Here is a 17,284-nt window from a genome sequence, read left to right as displayed (position 1 = left end):
TTTGTGTTCTACTTTTAATTTATTAATATAATCGTTTTGAAGTTATCTAATTAAGAGGACTTTTTATTATAAATAATTAATTAATATAGTAAACATTATGCCAAATCAAGTATTCCGAAGTGGCCGTGAAAAGATCTTAATATTTTTTATTAAAATCTACATATACCCGTAGATAAAAATTGTATTGAGTTATTATAATCATATGATTATAATTATTTTATGTGGTTTGAATTCACGCTAATAATAGATTTCTTCTTCTTCTTCTTCTTTTTTTGAAAACTAATCACTAGATTTCTTGAAAATTGTTGGTGAGCCAATGTCATATCATTTAAAAACTTTATTCTTTTAGAAAAGGAAAATATTAATAGTTAGCAATTAGATGACTTTGTATTCACACCATATAAAGGTTCTTGTAGTTCCGAAAAATTATCAAGAGTCTTATATTCTATTCACGTACCTTTGGGTGGATATTGTTATCATGTTTAATAAGACATGGTAAGCTGGTCTAAGATAAATGGCATGGTAATCCTCGCCACAATGAATACGACATAAAGTAGATAAATATAGCAAAACTTGAGCCCATGCTAGGAGCCCTAAATCTAGTTAAAAACATGCTAAAAGAAGGCACCTCAGCTTTAAAGTTTGCACCTACTGCCTTGACAAAATTAAAAGTTGATGGACTGTATAAGTAAAATTAAAAGAATGGATTTAGTAAATAATAATATAAGTCAAAGATATAGACCTTTGCATATGGTTAAGTTCTTAGCTATGCGAGTCTTGAGCTTACGTTTGACAGTGGTGAATGGGCTGTCAAAATCTAGTTATATAGCTTTTAGATGTTTTTCGGGAAATTCTTTATTTTATTATTGTTTTGAGTGACAAGGATGATATGCAAGTGATACTGAACTATTTTATTTGGCATTACATACAGCCATGCATAAGGTCTTATGCCTCGATTATATACTTCGGAATTTGTTCAGCGATAATAGGCTTTGCAATATTCCCTGCAGTCTTGCAAATCATTTACATGAAAAAATGAAAAAGAAAAGTAAACTCTGCAAACGCCAAAAGGAAAAAAAAGCTGTTAGGTAGAGAAAGTTTACCTTGTCTAAATAAGGCAACATACAATTTGGTGGTGCGGCATTCATATTCTTTGACAAAAGCTAAGAAGCTAAGAAGCTAAACATTCAGATTTCTTTTCATCTAATTAGAAACAGACAACTAGCTAGCTAGCAAAATGATACTTTTACCATCCTACACAACTACACGTCAATTTGCTAATTAAGTACATACATTCCTACAAGGTACAGTATTCCTGCAAGGTACATAAATAAACTCATGAATGCATTAACAACGTTACAAACCAACAACATTTCAATTTCTAGCACAACCGCATTATTTCAACCTATACTCTCCTTGTTTCAACCAACTTCAAGCTAGTATGCATTATTTTTCCTTATAACATTTAACAAATGTACCTTTCTAAAACTAAAATCACAGATTAGAGCAAGTCCAACACTATGCTAAGAGGTTCCCTAAAAATATTATAAAATAATATGTCTTAGTGATTTAGCACAAGATTTAGCACATGAGCTCCAATAGTATTCTCTATATCCATTCCCTATTATTATAATAATATTAAATAGTTGAGGAGAGAGGGAAAAAAGAGAAGGAAATGATGTGGAGGAGAGAGGGAAATGAATATTTTAATGTTAAAAATAGTTTAGAAGTGGCTAGCATATTCTAAAAATAGGGAAGGAGATGCTTGTGCTAGTGATTTAGCACATCACTAGCATAGTGTTGGAGTGCAATTTTATCCCATATTCCCTATTTTTGGATTTAAGACTTGATTTAGCACACCTATTGGACTTGCTCTTAAGACTTATATTTAAGACCACGTTCTTAAAGAAAGATATGACATGTATTAAGATCTTATAAAAATAGTATTAAAATCTACTATCTACTATATCTATTATAAGCTGAGTTACCTGAGCAAATTTATTCAATGTAAAAAGACTTTTTTATCCTTCCAAACCTAACAGCTTGTTTGTTGAACAAATTTATTTTAACATGAAATGACCTTTTCATCCCTCCGATCCTGATTCCGACCCTCATCCTGCTAAAACCAACCCTCTGTTGTACCTGCCTGCTTGTCTTCATGCTGCGTCTTTCTACTATCCGTCATCTCTCTCTCTGTTGCTGCAATCCAACAGATTAGGGCATACCTTGGGACAGTGTTTATTTCTGAAACTAATCCTATCAAGTCAGTTGAGGAGCTTTGGGATGGAGAATTATGTCACTGCTGTTTGGATGACAATTAAACTTCACAATCTTGAAATTTGTTGAATCGTTGTTTTTGTGAAATTGGGCTGATTTAATGGAAGCTGGGTGATGGCTGTTCGTCTTTACCTCACCACAGTTTCATTTCAATACCCCCAATTTTCACAATTTTCTGTCAGGTATACATGTTTTTTTTATATATATTATGCATCTAAAAGCTGAATTATTTGATTATGGAGTTTAGAAACAATTTTGGGTCATCTTCTAATAATTGTATGTTATAGCTTTTTCTTGGGATTTTTTCATTTTTTGTTTATAGCTTTTGTGCTATCTAATCTTCTCTTTGCCATGTATTATGTATAACACTTTCATTGTTAATGTATATTGTGATCGTCTTTGCATAGTTTTTCCTCGGAAACCTATTGGATGCTCAATGAAGTCGTGTAAGCTGTCAGATCTTACCCAAACTGAGATTAATGATCTCAGTGCTCGTGCTCGCATTGATTTCTCATCCATTTTTTGTGAAGTGAGTTTTTAAATTGTTCCCTCAAGGAAATTTGTTTCACAGTCAACTCGATGTCGAACTTTGAATTGATAAATAAAAACTAACGATGTTATTCAGGTGTAACCTATCATCCATGATGTTCGCTACAGAGGCAATGAAGCTGTGAAACCGGTGTTAAAGCATTGAGTTAGCCTTGACTGATTTGCTTGAAAAGTTTTTTTGTCATTATATGATTTCAGAGCTTGAATTTGTTGTTGAATTCAATTTATTTGTTTTTTGGAGTTATTGTGATGATTTTGGTGGACTTTTTTGGGCTTTGTGGAAGAAGTTTTATGTTCGTGGATATTATACGTCATAGTTTTTTAATTTTTGTTATGATATTTATTGTTTTATATTTTTTTGTACATTGTTTTAAGGTCTCTCACTGATTTTGTCTTTTCATGCTTCAGAAAGAAATATATGTGATTTGTGTAGTTTTTAGAGTATAAATGCTCTGTTCTCCTGTTTATGATATGTTATGATACTCTCTTAAACTTTGATGTTTTCAATCATATACGTTATTAATTCATAAAATATTTTGTATATTTTGGATGTAGGAAGTGATAGTGGAAGCATCTGACGCAGAAGTTAATGGAGCTAATGGGACTAGTGGTGTTAAGGGGAGGAACAGGACAAGTTGCGTTGCATTGACAATCAGAACGTTGATATGGTTAACTTGAGGCAATTGGCTTCTGAACTTGATATCAATAGGTCTAGAAATGATATTTCAGTGCAGCATAAGGATTGTCAAGAGGAGCCAATCGAAGAGTCTGCTCGTCCTACAAGTTTAAGTTGTCAGTTAGCAGAAATTCAAGAGCATGCAGAGGTTCAACTCACATTTGTGAAAACCCAGTATGAGGTCTGATTGAGGAGCTTGTGCTTCTACTCAAACAGTCCAAGGGCCATGTAGAAATTTAAAAGGTGCATTTCGATATAGAGTTAGAGTTAAACCGTAGTCTTGCTACTGAAACACATCAAACTAATGAAAATACAGAGTTGATGACAACTGTTCACTGCCTAAGATCTGAGTTAGAAGCCTCTGTTATTGAAAACAGGGTCTTGTCAGAATCAATTAGTGTTTTAATGCCTCAACTTTAGGAATTCAAGAGGAAGACAGTTACTCTGGAGGCTGAACTTGATTAGGATTCAAGAGTCCACAAAGATTAACTACAAGCTGGAAATAGCCGAGGAGGAGATTAGTGAATTGATATTCTGTAATGCTAAGCATGAAATTATAATCATTGTTCTAAAAGAAAAACTAGATAGACATAAAGGTCACATAGCCCTGATGGAAAAATCTAGTGTTGAATCCTTCAAGTTGCAGGATCAGATTAAGGAAGTTACCCACAAGCTGTCTGAACAGATTCTTAGAACAGAAGAATTCAAAAACTTGTCTGTTAGCTTGAAGGAGCTCAAAGACAAAGCTGAAGCTGAATGTCTCTCGGCTTATGAGAAAAAAGGTCCTGAAGGGCCATCTTTTGCTGTTCAAGAGTCTCTGCGAATTGCTTTCATTAAAGAATAATATAAAACCAAGCTTCAAGAGCAAAGGCAGTAGCTCTCAATTTCTAAAAAGCATGGGGAGGAGATGCTATGGAAATTTCTAAAAGGAAGCATGTTGTTAATCAACTTGAAGACAGGAAAAAACTGAAGTTTCTCACTTGAAGAGAAACGAAGAGCTGTCAATTAAGGTCTAGGAGTTGGAGGCCGAATTACAATCATTATTCTTTGATAATCGTGAGAAAACAAATGCTTATGATAGAATACGGACTGAGTTGGACTTTATAATATTAAACCTTGAATTCTGCAAGGAAGAAAAAGAAAAACTCGAAGCATCATTGTAGGAGTGCGTGGAGGAGAAGACTATAATAATAGCCGAGCTTGCGTTGAGAAGAGAACAACGGGAAAATTCTATAAGTTCCACCAATATGCTAGAGGAAGTTGCTGTGGGCATAGTCAAGAGCATATTTGGCAATGCAAGTAACAGCAAGTCAAACTTTGTATCATCCACTACGAATATCTTAAATGGAGATTCAACTTTAAGTCTTTCCTCTGAGTCCTTGGATCGCAATAGCAACATGGATACTGACAAATTCTTGATACGAGCTTGGTTCCAGTTGAAAAAGCTGAAAATTCAAGTTCACTTATTATGGGCAACTCATCCAGGTAATAATTTTTAATATTCTCATGTTTCTGAATGTTTTAAGTGCATATCCAATAGAAGCCAAGCATGACCAATTCATAAGTAATAACTTTTTATTTTCTCTTTCATCCTTGCCAAATGTGACAACTTTGAACTCCAGTAGTTGGCACCCCTACACAAGGTGCCTAAATGGTCTCCGTAATCCGTATCAACTAAATAATTTAGTAATATGTTCTTAAAATATAATAAAGGAGGTGGAAGTGATATATACATAATACATTTAGTACAAAAGTTGTGTTTAAGACATTTGAGAGTGTGCGAGAATTTGGCGACTTAAGTTAGCACCCTTGCAACTCCAATTGAGTAGCACCAAGTGTGTCATGCCACATAGATGTTGGTACCCCTGTCGGAGAAGCTCTTATTGTTGTTTAATAAATTATAATTTAGACCTAATTAATATGTTTAGTGATAACTATTATGCGTTGACATTTACCAGTTAACCAACAATGTGTGATTAACACTTCATATGCTACGTAAGCTGAGCCACATTTATGAATCAGTAGTACTATTTTATTTCATCCCTAAATTGGCTCTTTCTTTCTACAATTATTAGAAATTCCATGTTTCTTAGAAATGTTTAAACATTTGCCACACTGCAGGTTCTTGAATCTAAAGGTATACATGAAATCCTAGAGCATGGTCTTCTAAATGAAGGAAATTGGTCACCCCGCAAATCCAAGAATGTAACTGTAAGTCAAAATTTCAGAGCTGAAATTTTGAAGTCTAGCATAGATCACCTTCATAAAGAGATCTATATCTTGTATTATGAAGGCAAGTAGGCAACTGGTAAATCAAAAATATCTTGTATGCTCGAATATGCTAATCAAAAGCATGTGCAAAAATGAGATACAAGCTCCTGTTAGATAAATGCATGACACTTCAGTAGTCCAGTACATGAATCATTATATGGTGAGATTTGTTAATCAAATGCATGTGCAAAAATGATATACATGCTCCTCTTAGATAAATGTGTGACACTTCAGTGGCCCACTTCACAAATCGTTCATTTCTTCTGCAGTAAAGAGGATGAAGAATGAAAACTCCCATTTTTCACAGGCTAATCATGACCCACATGTTCAAGACTTACAAAGAGAACTCATGCATTTAAATAAGGTAGTTTTTGCCATTGCTCTCTATAACTTTTTTAATAATGTCAGAGCACCTACTTTTCAAATTTGCACCTTTCCGTTTCTCACAAGTCACAAGTCTTGGTCATAGGCAAATCAAGATCTTGAAAGCATGTTTCCTTGGTTTCAGAATTATTTGAGAAGTGGTAATGTTTTAGAAAGGGTACTTGCCTTGAAAATTGAGCTCGCAGAGGCACTACGGGCAAAGAAGACATCAAGCTTGCATATCCAGAGGTAGGTCTTAGTTGCATGAGGTCAACTCTAACTTGATCTTGTTTTTGCAATATGTACTATGTCATATATTTATATCTTTGCTTTTTAATAACTTTTTCTCTTATATTATATCCTATTCCCTGGCCATGTCAGCTGAGCTGACACATCAGCTCTGCTGTTAAAAATATGTCAAAGATAACGGTGTGATATATAATAGAAATTGATTGGTTTAAATGAGTCGCCGCGGAGTTTGATAGTTTAAATGAGATATTTTGATGAATAGAGTGACCAACTTGATACAAAACTCGCTAAAAATCTATTATGGTATCCTACAACTTACAAGTTAAATAAATTATATTAAATATTCGGAGTTATAATTTTATCTATTATGTCTCAAAATTTTTATTTATTATCATATCAGAATATTTAAATAGTTAAATAATATATTATTTATAATAATTTAAAATAATAAAAAGTTATTATTTTTAAAATATAGTCAATCATTATAATTAGTTTAATTAAAACATGACACATCACGACAATTAGTTGATTATTTATTTGTGTTCATATAATCACATTGAAGATGCACCAAGGCAAAACTGAGTAACTGAGCAAGTCATTTGAGAACTCCGCAAAGTAAAACAAGCATTAATAAAACTACTAAATCTGATCTTTTAAATTTATGTGAATATATTAGCAAACAAAACACAATGTGATTGAGAAAATTTGTAAATATGATATTAAAATTAGTATGAGAAATACAGAGGTGTAAGCTGTTAGAATGCCACGAGACTAGCTATTAAAAAAATTGCAAAATAAAGTAAATTATAAAAAAATGCGTCCTACCAATATTTATTTTTAAATTAATTTATGGTTTATTGTTAACTTTCAGTTGACTTCTACCTTATAAACGAACAAACATTTTTTAATTTGAAGTCGACAACGCCTTTAAACTCAAACAAATAACCTCAAAATGTCTAAACACATTGCCATTAATGTTAATATAAGTTTTATTACAATTCATTTATCAAGCTAAAAATATTCTTTTTTATTTGAGAAGTAGAATTATTAGAATTAATTATTTATTAAATATCATAAATTTTGCTGTAGGATGTTAAACGTATAAATTTCAGTAGACAAGTTCGAAGATGAAGAACTACCATTTGTTTGCCATGTACTTTCTGATTGTGGCAAGGTCTTAACTCTCAGACTTGATGTTTAGCTTTGAGTTAATTGAAGTGCTTATTTGAAAATATTTTCTGTATCAGACAAAGAAAGATGAGAATATGCAGTATAGTAGTATGGAAAGAACTCCTTTTCTTGAAGAGCAAGTGAGGAAGATAAGAGAAGGGGGAGAAATTATGGCAATGGATCAGGGAGACTAATTCTCTCAGAGGAAATCGCTTTGTTTTTGTAAACAGTGTCGCAGCCGAGGCTAAAGACTATGTTGAGAAAAATCGAGATGATTGTGGTGGTGAAAAGAAAGCCATCTTTCATGTCCAGAATAATCGCATGAATGATGCTGGCATCTATTGTCAAGGGGCGTATTTAGTAGAAGACCCTTTGAAGTTAGGTCCTGGTTATCGTAGAGAAGCACTTTAGTTTTGAAATAACTTGCCCCAGACACACTCGGTTTTGTCTTGTCTTTCTAGCTTAGTGTTGTTGCGCAAATACTCTCATTACATATTATTTTCTATTTTTAATAGGGCTTAATGGTTTGTTTGAACTCTAAAATGTTTTTAACTTCTCACATCATAGAATTTACGTTATATAGCCAATCACATGCAAGCTGCAGTTTTCAAGGCATTAGATTTTTTAGAAAATGAAAAGTGAGGTTAGGAGCTCGTAGTAAAGAAAATGTTAATTTTAGAGTGTTAGGAAAGTTCATTGAAAGGTGCATGACTAAAGCCTTGGCTATCTCGAAGAGAATAATTATATATAATTTTTCAAATTATAATTTTTTTGTGGTGTTGCATATATTTCCTCCAGCTTCATACAATGTTTTTTTGGACGAGTACTCCAATATTTATTTCTTTGTTTTTTTACGAGCATATTTCTTACTGATCATTTTGTGTACAATAAAAATAATATGAGTTTCATACCAGGCCCGTGCCTTGCACGGGCACTAATGCTAGTTATAATATAGTACAACAAATAATTATAAGCAAAATAACAAAGAGTCCGGTCCGTAATATATTGTAAGTGGGTTTTTAGAAGGATGACATTAATCCAAAATCTACTATATCTATTATACGAGAACACGTTATTTTCCTGAGCAAATTAATTCTTTGGTTCGGTCCGATCTTACTTCCCGAACCTCCTAATTAAACCCTGCACATTTATATACATACACACAGCATCTCTGCAGCTTCCTCATAGCCATACTCTTACGGCTTCTCCCCGATCCCCGATCCCCCTTCAGTCGTAAGTCCATGATGCAATATGATTTTATCACCACGGATACTCTTCACTCTTTGTGGCCTCTTAGCAGATTAGGGTTTTTCCCTGCAAATTAGGGGTTCTACAATTTTAATTGTCTCAATCTGTCAATCGCCGCCACCTCCGATACGGACTACAAAGGTGCGCCAAAAGGTACGACCGATCATTATAGAGTTCCGAACTATTTCATAAATTGTCTGAACTGCAATCTTAAGCCACAAAAGTTTTCATTATATTATCTGTTTCGATGTGTTAATATAGTAATTGTATATCCCAAGCAGTGTTAAGGACAAAAAAATCATTCGTTTTTTATTAAGTTTCTGTATATAGTCTGAAACACATGAAGATAGGCTGGGACAACAATAAGTCATCTATATTTTCTTTTCTTTTTTTATTTCAAAGGATTTAAATCATTTGAATTTTCTTTGTAAAATGTGAGTTTGAATCATTTGAATTTTGTGTGTAAAGTATGGGGTTGCTCACTGTTTGATTTAACTACTCTTTCATTTTGTCTTTGTGTTGTTTATTTCTTAGCTTCTTGATTTTTTTGTTGCTTAGGTTTCTATGTGAATTTGAGTAAAAGGGTTAAAAAGCTGTTTACGTTTCGTATGCAGGAGAGAGGAGCCATTAAAAGGGTTAAAAAGATTTAGGCTCTTCGACTCGAAGAAGCCTGGAAGCAATCCAGCCCCTAATTTCTGTAGACTTTATCGTAATTTTCTCGTCCAATCTCCATCAGCTGCTATAGGATTTTGGACACTTGGTGCTGTTAGGCATTATCACAAATATAGAGGACCTCCCCTAGCACTCAAGGATTACTCTAAATTTGCTCGATTTATGAAACATGTTAAAGAGTATAAAAAAATTTGTATCGTTGGTTTAGGAATTGTTACCATTTTCACAATTGGCAGTTGGGAAACTATACCTTACTCGAAACGAAAGCACTTCGTACTAATTCCACCTAGCAAGGACACAAGTTTTGGAAATTTTATTTCTAGAACGAGGGAAGAAATCTTTGTTCTTCCTCAGGATCACCCTGATAGTGTACGCGTGAGGTCGATCTCAAACAAGATACTTAGGGCATTACAAAGCGACTTGAAGATCAAAGAGATGACTGGTTTGGAATACAGTTCAAGAAATATCACTAGTGATGTTGATGAGAAGGAAGCAGCAGTGCCATGGTGGCGACGAACTAAATTCTCTACTAGGCATTTGGAGGGATTAGATTGGGAGGTTGTGGTGGTGGATAGATATCTGAACAATGCTTATGTCCTACCAGGAGGAAAGATTGTGGTGTACAAATATTTACTTAAAAGTTGCAAGTCGGATGATCAGGTTGCTGCTGTCATCGACCATGAGGTATCTACTAAACTCTCATTGTTTTTGCTCCTACTCTTGTTGTTTAATTAATATGCATGGTCTTTGTTTAGCAGTGCAGTGCACTCAACTCGAAACTATAGAACATATAATCATATATATTGGAAGAGTTCAGAGTAGTTAAAACAGTATTTCAGAAAGCTTTTATTACATTATCTTTTGTTTCATTATATTTGGAAATATGATCGACCACAAATTGACGAAACCGCCCTTGCTTGTTGTTGGATTAGGTTGGGCATGTTGTTGCTAGGCATTATGCTGAAAGATTTACAAAATCGTTGTGGTTTGCAATTGGACTGATGATCATCTTCTCTGGTGGGTCTGGGAGGTCCCCTCCCCCTCATCCTCTAGGTACACGGAAGCTGGCAGAACTCGTCCTCAATCCTTGCTCACGGAGGTATATTATTGATTTATGCATCCTTATAAATCTACTGGATTTATGATTGTAAATTGTATAGTACTTATGTCCTGCTACATTTGTAACACCATTTTCATTGCCTCATACAACTGTATTGCAAACATCAGTAAGCTGCACAATCCTGTTTTTTGGTAATAAGAGGTCGAAACTTTAAGTCTTGGTGGAGTCATAACTCATAACTGTGTTTGTATTTATAAATATTCACTTCCATTGATGATTACATAGCTGTGAATAAAGATAGTGAGTGATTGTTTATTTTTTATTAGCAATGAGAAAGAAGCAGATTATATTGGGCTGCTTCTGATGGCATCAGCTGGCTATGATCCTCGTGAGGCACCTAAGGTGTTTGAAATGCTTGACCCTCCTGACGATTCTTCGAAATCAAAACTCAAATTTATCAGAGACTTTTTCAGTGAGTTATTTTCAAATTTGTTTCAGTAGCTTTGGTACTATTGCACGGGCACTGATGCTAGATATCTATTATACGAGAACATGCCCTTCTCCTGAGCAAATTAATTCAGTGTTAAAAGACAGTTCAGTCCTTTAGAGGAAAGCTAGATATATTACCGAAGCAATGTTTTTCACAATCATGCCCTTCCGACCCTGACTCCAAACTGGCTCCCGGCCTAGCTATCATCCTCGGCGGTCATTTCTGTCGGCCCATGCTCGGGTCCTTCCGTGTTCTGTCCACAGCGCTGCTTCTGTGGTGATCAAGAGGAGCGGGGTTATCTCATTTCAGAGCTGCTTTGTTGGCTGGGAGGCCTCTCGGTTGTACGCAAGCATCTATTCAGAGCTTCTATCTCTCCGAGCCCTTCAATCCATTGCGGCTAATTCCGGTACGTTCCCAGATAGATTATCGGTCTATATTATCAAGGCCCGCCATATCTGTTTGATAAAATGTGTGCCTGAGGTTTTTTGGCACAATGGACTGTTTATGAAATTAAAGTAATTCTGCTCCCCTCAAGTTTGCCGCAGGGTGTTTGGTAATTAATTTAGTTCAGCGCCCTCTTTCATTCATTTAGTAGTGCTTAGCAATGTCATCCTTGTGCTTCTTTTGCCTTTGATATTTTTTGAATTTGTTACTGCAAGGTTGACCTTGGACATTTTACCCTATGCTATATTTTTTTTTGGGGATCCTATTTGTGTGATTGATTTTAGGGGATTTTATCGGCTTCTCTCTTCTCAGCCAATTACTACGTGGCAGTGATGCAGAGGCGAGAAAGAAAACTCATTTTTGTGTCTCGTGTCGCAACAAAATTATCATTCATCAAGTTAGAAGTGTTTAGGGTTTATTGATGATGCTTGCAAGTCGTATTATAGCGCCCGATGTTTTACGGGACTGTATGTCATTGTTTCTTATTTGATTCTATAATTTGATTGTTCGGTTAGGCTGGTATCCAATAATTGGCCATTGTTTCTGACTCCTTTGGCATGCTTTTTGTTGGTGCTTATATGATTATAAACCTGCGCTGACCTTTGTTGTGCGCATCAAAACTTGTGCTATGTTGGTTACAGTCAGGGCTGTGGGAGGGTTTGTGTTGAGTAATATTAGGTTATTTGCTTCTTATATGTCATATTTGGGTGTATCTTTATACCATACTGATTAGGGAGATTTTTGTCCCTTTTGCAGGGTCTTAGTTCATCAGCACATGCTGGCAAAGGTGAATTTTGCACTTTCCCTTACGGTACTACTTAACGGAAGACGGGGAGTGCCCGACGAAGTAGAACCAACTCTATCAAATCAAAAGATGACAGACCCGTTCTCTGTACTATCAATAGGATCAATTATAACAAGTCGCACACTCATATTCCAGAATACAGAAAAAATACTGATATTGACTCGGGCATTCTCGATTATCTTGAGGAATGTCACGAGAATTTTGGCATAAGCAAGAACGTGGTTTTCATCGGAGAAAATTTCCCAATTCCAACCTTCTTTCCGCTACCTAGAAGGCATGTCTTAATCTCTAAGGTCCACAATTTTGGTACTCAAACTAAATTAGTGTTATTAGCCCCTCTTGTAGCTTTGTTAGTATTAACTCACGTGTTTGTGTTCTTGCTAGATGTATCTCTGTTTTTTGGTCTTTGTTTATTTTTTATGTTAAAATTTTCCGCCATTTCATAAATTAGTTATGTCTGATTGTTAGATTTGGTGGTTATTGGGGCCAAATTTGACTGTGGAATGAAGGAATATATGTGGGGTAGGCGTGTGTTCTGCAGGGGGACAGGAAGAGAGGTGTTTGACTGGAAATATAGTTGTTAAGGTATTTTTATCCGCTTTTGACAGTTGTTTTTCAAAATGCTTGCATTTTGTTATTCTTTACTCATGCTCTCATGTCTGCCAGACTTAAACTTTGCTTTTAAGATTCAGCTATCTATGGCCTGCCAATAGCTATAATTTTAGGGTAGTTAGGTAGTTACCGGTCCCTTATATAATACACTAAATTGTTACTGTTAGAACTTTGCAGCTATCATAGTTTCGAAACAACAGTTGTATTAAGTGGCTTTCAGATAATCACTTTGGCAGTAGCTCCAGGGTTCTGAAGTACACTCTTATTAGGAAGCACCAGATTCTAATTTTCTCAGCCAGCAAGTAGAAAAGTACATTAGAAAATTATTCTTTGTATACAGGGAAGATAAACACTTTTTGTCTCCAACTATATAGTTCATCCTGGAAACTAAATGTCATGGTCATATCTATATTCGAACTAAGTCCAATAAACTATGACATAAGATGAATTGTCGAGCGTTCCTGGAGCCTTGCTGCTTTAATTTAAAAACTCAAAAAACTATATGTATGCCGGTCTTTACTTGTGATAGTCACCTGATGAGGTGATTTTCACCTCAATGACATGTTAGACATCAGGCATAACAGCGAAACTGATAAGATTCAGGTTCTTTCTTGGATGCAGCTATTGAATATTTACTCACAGGGAGTATATCTCCCCTTCATTTAGAGTAGGCCTGCCAGCAATCATCATATAACCTGAATATGGATGCCTAGCCAGAAACATAAATCATTTGGTTGTGATTTGGCCGAAGAAAATTGAGACTGGAAATATATAGCATTAGGTAGAAGGATGGATGTACATATAACTATAGGATATGTGCTAAACATATAGTTCAAATTGGAAAAAGCAAATAAGTTGGTAACACAAAAAGATTAGTATAGAACATGTGATTTATAAGTTGCTATAATTTAAGTGATCTAATTGTTATAATCTACTGTACCAGACTACAAACCAAAACCAACGACTAAACTTTGTATGTCTAGATTTAATAATATTGTATAAATATATGAATGTTTAACAAATTAAACTGAAGTAAAAGGCTGCACAAAAACCAGTTAACCAAACTATAATTTTCGGTGTGTGGACATGAAAATGTTGAATCCTATCAACCTATAAGCTATGCAATAAATAGAAACTTGATAAATGATTTGATTGTGCGAGAACTCAGAAGATAATAATAAGCGAAGCTTTTGGAGTCTGTAGATGATATTTGTGTATTAACGTCTTAATTAGATGATGCATTATGGTCACTCAAGAGTAATGCATCTTCCTCCGTAAACTTGTCCATCGTGTAGAGCTGCATACTTTGCTTCGTATCGTAACTAATCAGAGGTATTAAAAAGCAGGACAATCACTGGAGAAACATACATAGCTATATTTGGCTTCCATGGATATATCACATGAAGTTGTGGCAAGTAGAATGACTTGTCTCAGTTTGCTTGTAAGACAGTTAGACATTGTTTTAAATTTTACATGCTGCAGTTAGTTGTATGGTTGTCTTTTCGTTTATATTTTCTGGAAGTGCTTAGTTTAATTTTCTGTGCTGCGTATTCAGTTAATTGGAAGTATAAATTTGTCAAATAACTTCTTAAGCCTGTCTGTTATGTCTATGTTGGCAAAAAGCAATGGGTTGATTAAATTTGGAGCTCCCATTGAACCTCCAAAGGGTCTTATCACGGTGTGAGATTTCTTAACCAAGTCATTACATAAGAATGAAATCGACAATGTAAACTACGCAATTCTGCAACCTGTATTTGAAGATCCCCGATTTTGGCTCTGACTAAATCTACTTCTATATATTAAAGGAGAACCAGGGGCAAATTGAGCCTGAAAAATGGCTGTGAAATTACTTATGCACCCTTGATTAATGTTAAATTTCAAACCGGTCATTTGATATGTTTTTACGGCTGCTCATCAATCATCACATATGCCTTTCATTGTTTTTATGGAGAATTTTGTAGTGATTGAATTTAAGTTGAAAAGAATTGCAGGAGAGCGGTCCACCTCGATCATGTATTTAACCATGTTTCTTCTGCTCAAGGGTCATCCAGAGCAAAGAGGCAGGAGGCAACTTGTGAGTAAATAGTTGACTACTTTTTTCAAGTGATTTCGATGTGCGTCTATCTTGCAAAGCTACAATTAAGAGCGGTGACTGTGTCCATAATCTGAGTTCGACTTTTAGGGAAGAGATTTCAGAGACAGGTATTTGGTGATGCCGGAAACTTGGTGTGTATCAGTTGTATATGTATATGCTGTGACTGAATTGGGTTATTAACATATTTTCATTAGTTAAATTTTTTTAAAGAATTATTTTTATGGAGTTGATTATTGTCTTTGCAGCGATCCTGATTATTATTTGCTTTTATAAATTTGGTGTCTTCAATGTTTTGCTTTCTGGAATTCGTAGAACGATTGAAGCATTTTAATGCACTTTCAAATTTTACTTTAAGGTACTCCTCTTATGGTGTTCGAGCTATTGTTTTTGGTGCAGATTATTTGAGACAATTTGCTTTTGCTTGTTTGATTAAATTGGTTGGCTGTTCCTTATTATTGAGTTATTTAAATGTATTATGTTTGTCTTCTTGCTTCTAGGTTGTTTCATGCCATTTTACATGTCGGCCTCTGTAGTGGTTATGATTGGTACGAAGTTATATTTTAGGGTTTGATGGCAGTGTTTGTTGTATCAGGAAGATGCAATGGTCATGATTTTGTCAACAGAAAAATCATTTTAGTCGTATGAATCTGGGAAGGAAGTGCTGTTTTCTTATAGTGACATTTCTCTGCTGTCCTCTTCCAGTTGTTCCCCATTAATTGACCACTGACCAGTCGTTATATTCTTTTGTTTACATTGTTCTATAAGGTACTTTAGGGTAATTTGTACATTTGATAAAATTACACTCATTCCTCGGGATATATTTAGCGTTTGTTTAGCTAATTTAATGATTGTAGAAAAATTAAGCTTTTCTTTACCATTTGGAGCCGGTCTGCATTCTTAACTCTTATGGTAATTTACTGTCCAGCACAAGAGTCACACTCGTTATTTATAAATCTCATGTTATACCCATCTCCCAAGACAAGCCGCTACTCACTTCGGTTTGAATGAATATTTTTGGTAATATTTGACAGTTCGATTATTTGTAATGGACAGAAAACCATTTGTTTCAATAACCTGAAATTCTAGGTGCCCAGTGCAAAATAAAAAATATGTGCCCCAACAACAAAAAAAATAAGGGGAATTATCTTGTATACTGTTTTTTCAATCTTATTTTCAAAAATACTACCTTATCCAATCTTATTTTCAAATCTCTAAAATATTTTCAAAAATACTACCTTTTTGAAAATATTTTCCAAAAATACGGTGGTTGCATATGCAACCATATATGCAACTACAAATCCTGATTTCAAGTTTCAGTTTTCAAATGTCATTTTCGACCTCATATTTGGAATCCATATATATATATATATATATGTATATATATATATCGACTCCAAAGATGAGGTCGAAAATGACATTTGAAAACTAGAACTCGAAATCAGGAATTCAGTTGCATATATAGTTGCATATGGTTGTATTCAGTTGCATATGGTTGCATTCAGTTGATTCTATTGCAATCTAATGGCCCCGCCAGGGGCACAACATGCATCCGTTGCAACTTACAGTTTTCAGTTGCATTTAGTTGCATATGAGGTTGCATTCAGTTGATTCTATTGCAATCTAATGGCCCCGCCAGGGGCACCCATACTTCAGTTGGAACTTACAGTTTTCAGTTGCATTTAGTTGCATATGAGGTTGCATGCAACCTCATATGCAACCTCATATGCAACGGAAACTGTATATATATATATATCGATCCCAAATATGAGGTCGAAAATGACATTTGAAAACTGGAACTTGAAATCAGGAATTCAGTTGCATATATAGGGGCTGTTTGGTTGAGAGAAGCAGAAGCTGCTTCTGGCTTCTGCTTCTCTTGACCCGTTTGTGTAAAGAAGTAGAAGCACTTTTAAAAAGCTGAGAATGCTAGCTTCTCTCTCACAGCTTCTGCTTCTTTTCCAAACACTTTATTAACTTATTTACTTCTCACTTCTACTCCACTTCTTTACTATAAGCAAGAAGTCACTTCTTTTAAGCTAACCCAAACGGCCCCATAGTTGCATATGCAACCATAGTATTTTTGAAAATATTTTAGAGAAGGTAGTATTTTTGAAAATAAGATTGGATAAGGTAGTATTTTTGGAAATAATATTGAAAACGTGGTTATGAATAAAAAAAGCCCAAAAAATAATAGTTATTATATAAAATAATAAAAATTAATCAATTTTTTATTATTTTGAAATAATTATAAAAAAATAAAAAACTGGAAAAACAAGTGCAAAAATAGTAAGATATAATAATTA

General features: G+C 34.6%; 1 protein-coding gene across 24 annotated transcripts; it reads left to right on the top strand.

Moving 5' to 3' along the window:
• Positions 1–2,043: 2,043 nt before the first annotated feature.
• LOC108204145 (mitochondrial metalloendopeptidase OMA1-like) lies at positions 2,044–15,732 on the top strand. Of its 24 annotated transcripts, none has more exons than XM_064093144.1 (14): positions 2,091–2,459; positions 2,685–2,806; positions 2,903–4,987; positions 5,624–5,713; positions 6,043–6,137; positions 6,282–6,385; positions 7,633–8,956; positions 9,418–10,159; positions 10,408–10,574; positions 12,226–12,548; positions 12,743–12,859; positions 14,938–15,088; positions 15,227–15,336; positions 15,479–15,732. In XM_064093144.1, exons 8-10 carry the CDS (start codon positions 9,638–9,640, stop codon positions 12,482–12,484), a joined length of 948 nt encoding a protein of 315 aa, XP_063949214.1. In that variant the 5' UTR covers positions 2,091–2,459; positions 2,685–2,806; positions 2,903–4,987; positions 5,624–5,713; positions 6,043–6,137; positions 6,282–6,385; positions 7,633–8,956; positions 9,418–9,637; the 3' UTR covers positions 12,485–12,548; positions 12,743–12,859; positions 14,938–15,088; positions 15,227–15,336; positions 15,479–15,732. The 24 variants fall into 24 exon arrangements, with proteins under 24 accessions (XP_063949218.1, XP_063949220.1, XP_063949217.1 ...); XM_064093142.1 differs by having other exon boundaries at positions 14,928–15,088; XM_064093137.1 differs by having other exon boundaries at positions 14,878–15,088.
• Positions 15,733–17,284: the final 1,552 nt, after the last annotated feature.

Source organism: Daucus carota, chromosome 5 (assembly GCF_001625215.2).
Source record: "Daucus carota subsp. sativus chromosome 5, DH1 v3.0, whole genome shotgun sequence".
In the NCBI taxonomy this organism is placed as follows: domain Eukaryota; kingdom Viridiplantae; phylum Streptophyta; class Magnoliopsida; order Apiales; family Apiaceae; genus Daucus; species Daucus carota.
The sequence above is the reverse complement of the archived record's forward strand: the minus strand, read 5'-3'. Positions and strand labels throughout refer to the sequence as shown.

Excerpts from the sequence above, each read along its gene's own strand:
- LOC108204145 (XM_064093144.1), top strand. The coding sequence starts at position 9,638 with ATGAAACATGTTAAAGAGTATAAAAAAATTTGTATCGTTGGTTTAGGA. Across the intron at positions 10,160-10,407 it reads CTGCTGTCATCGACCATGAG|GTTGGGCATGTTGTTGCTAG; the intron begins GTATCTACTAAA and ends TTGTTGGATTAG. Across the intron at positions 10,575-12,225 it reads CTCAATCCTTGCTCACGGAG|GGTCTTAGTTCATCAGCACA; the intron begins GTATATTATTGA and ends TCCCTTTTGCAG.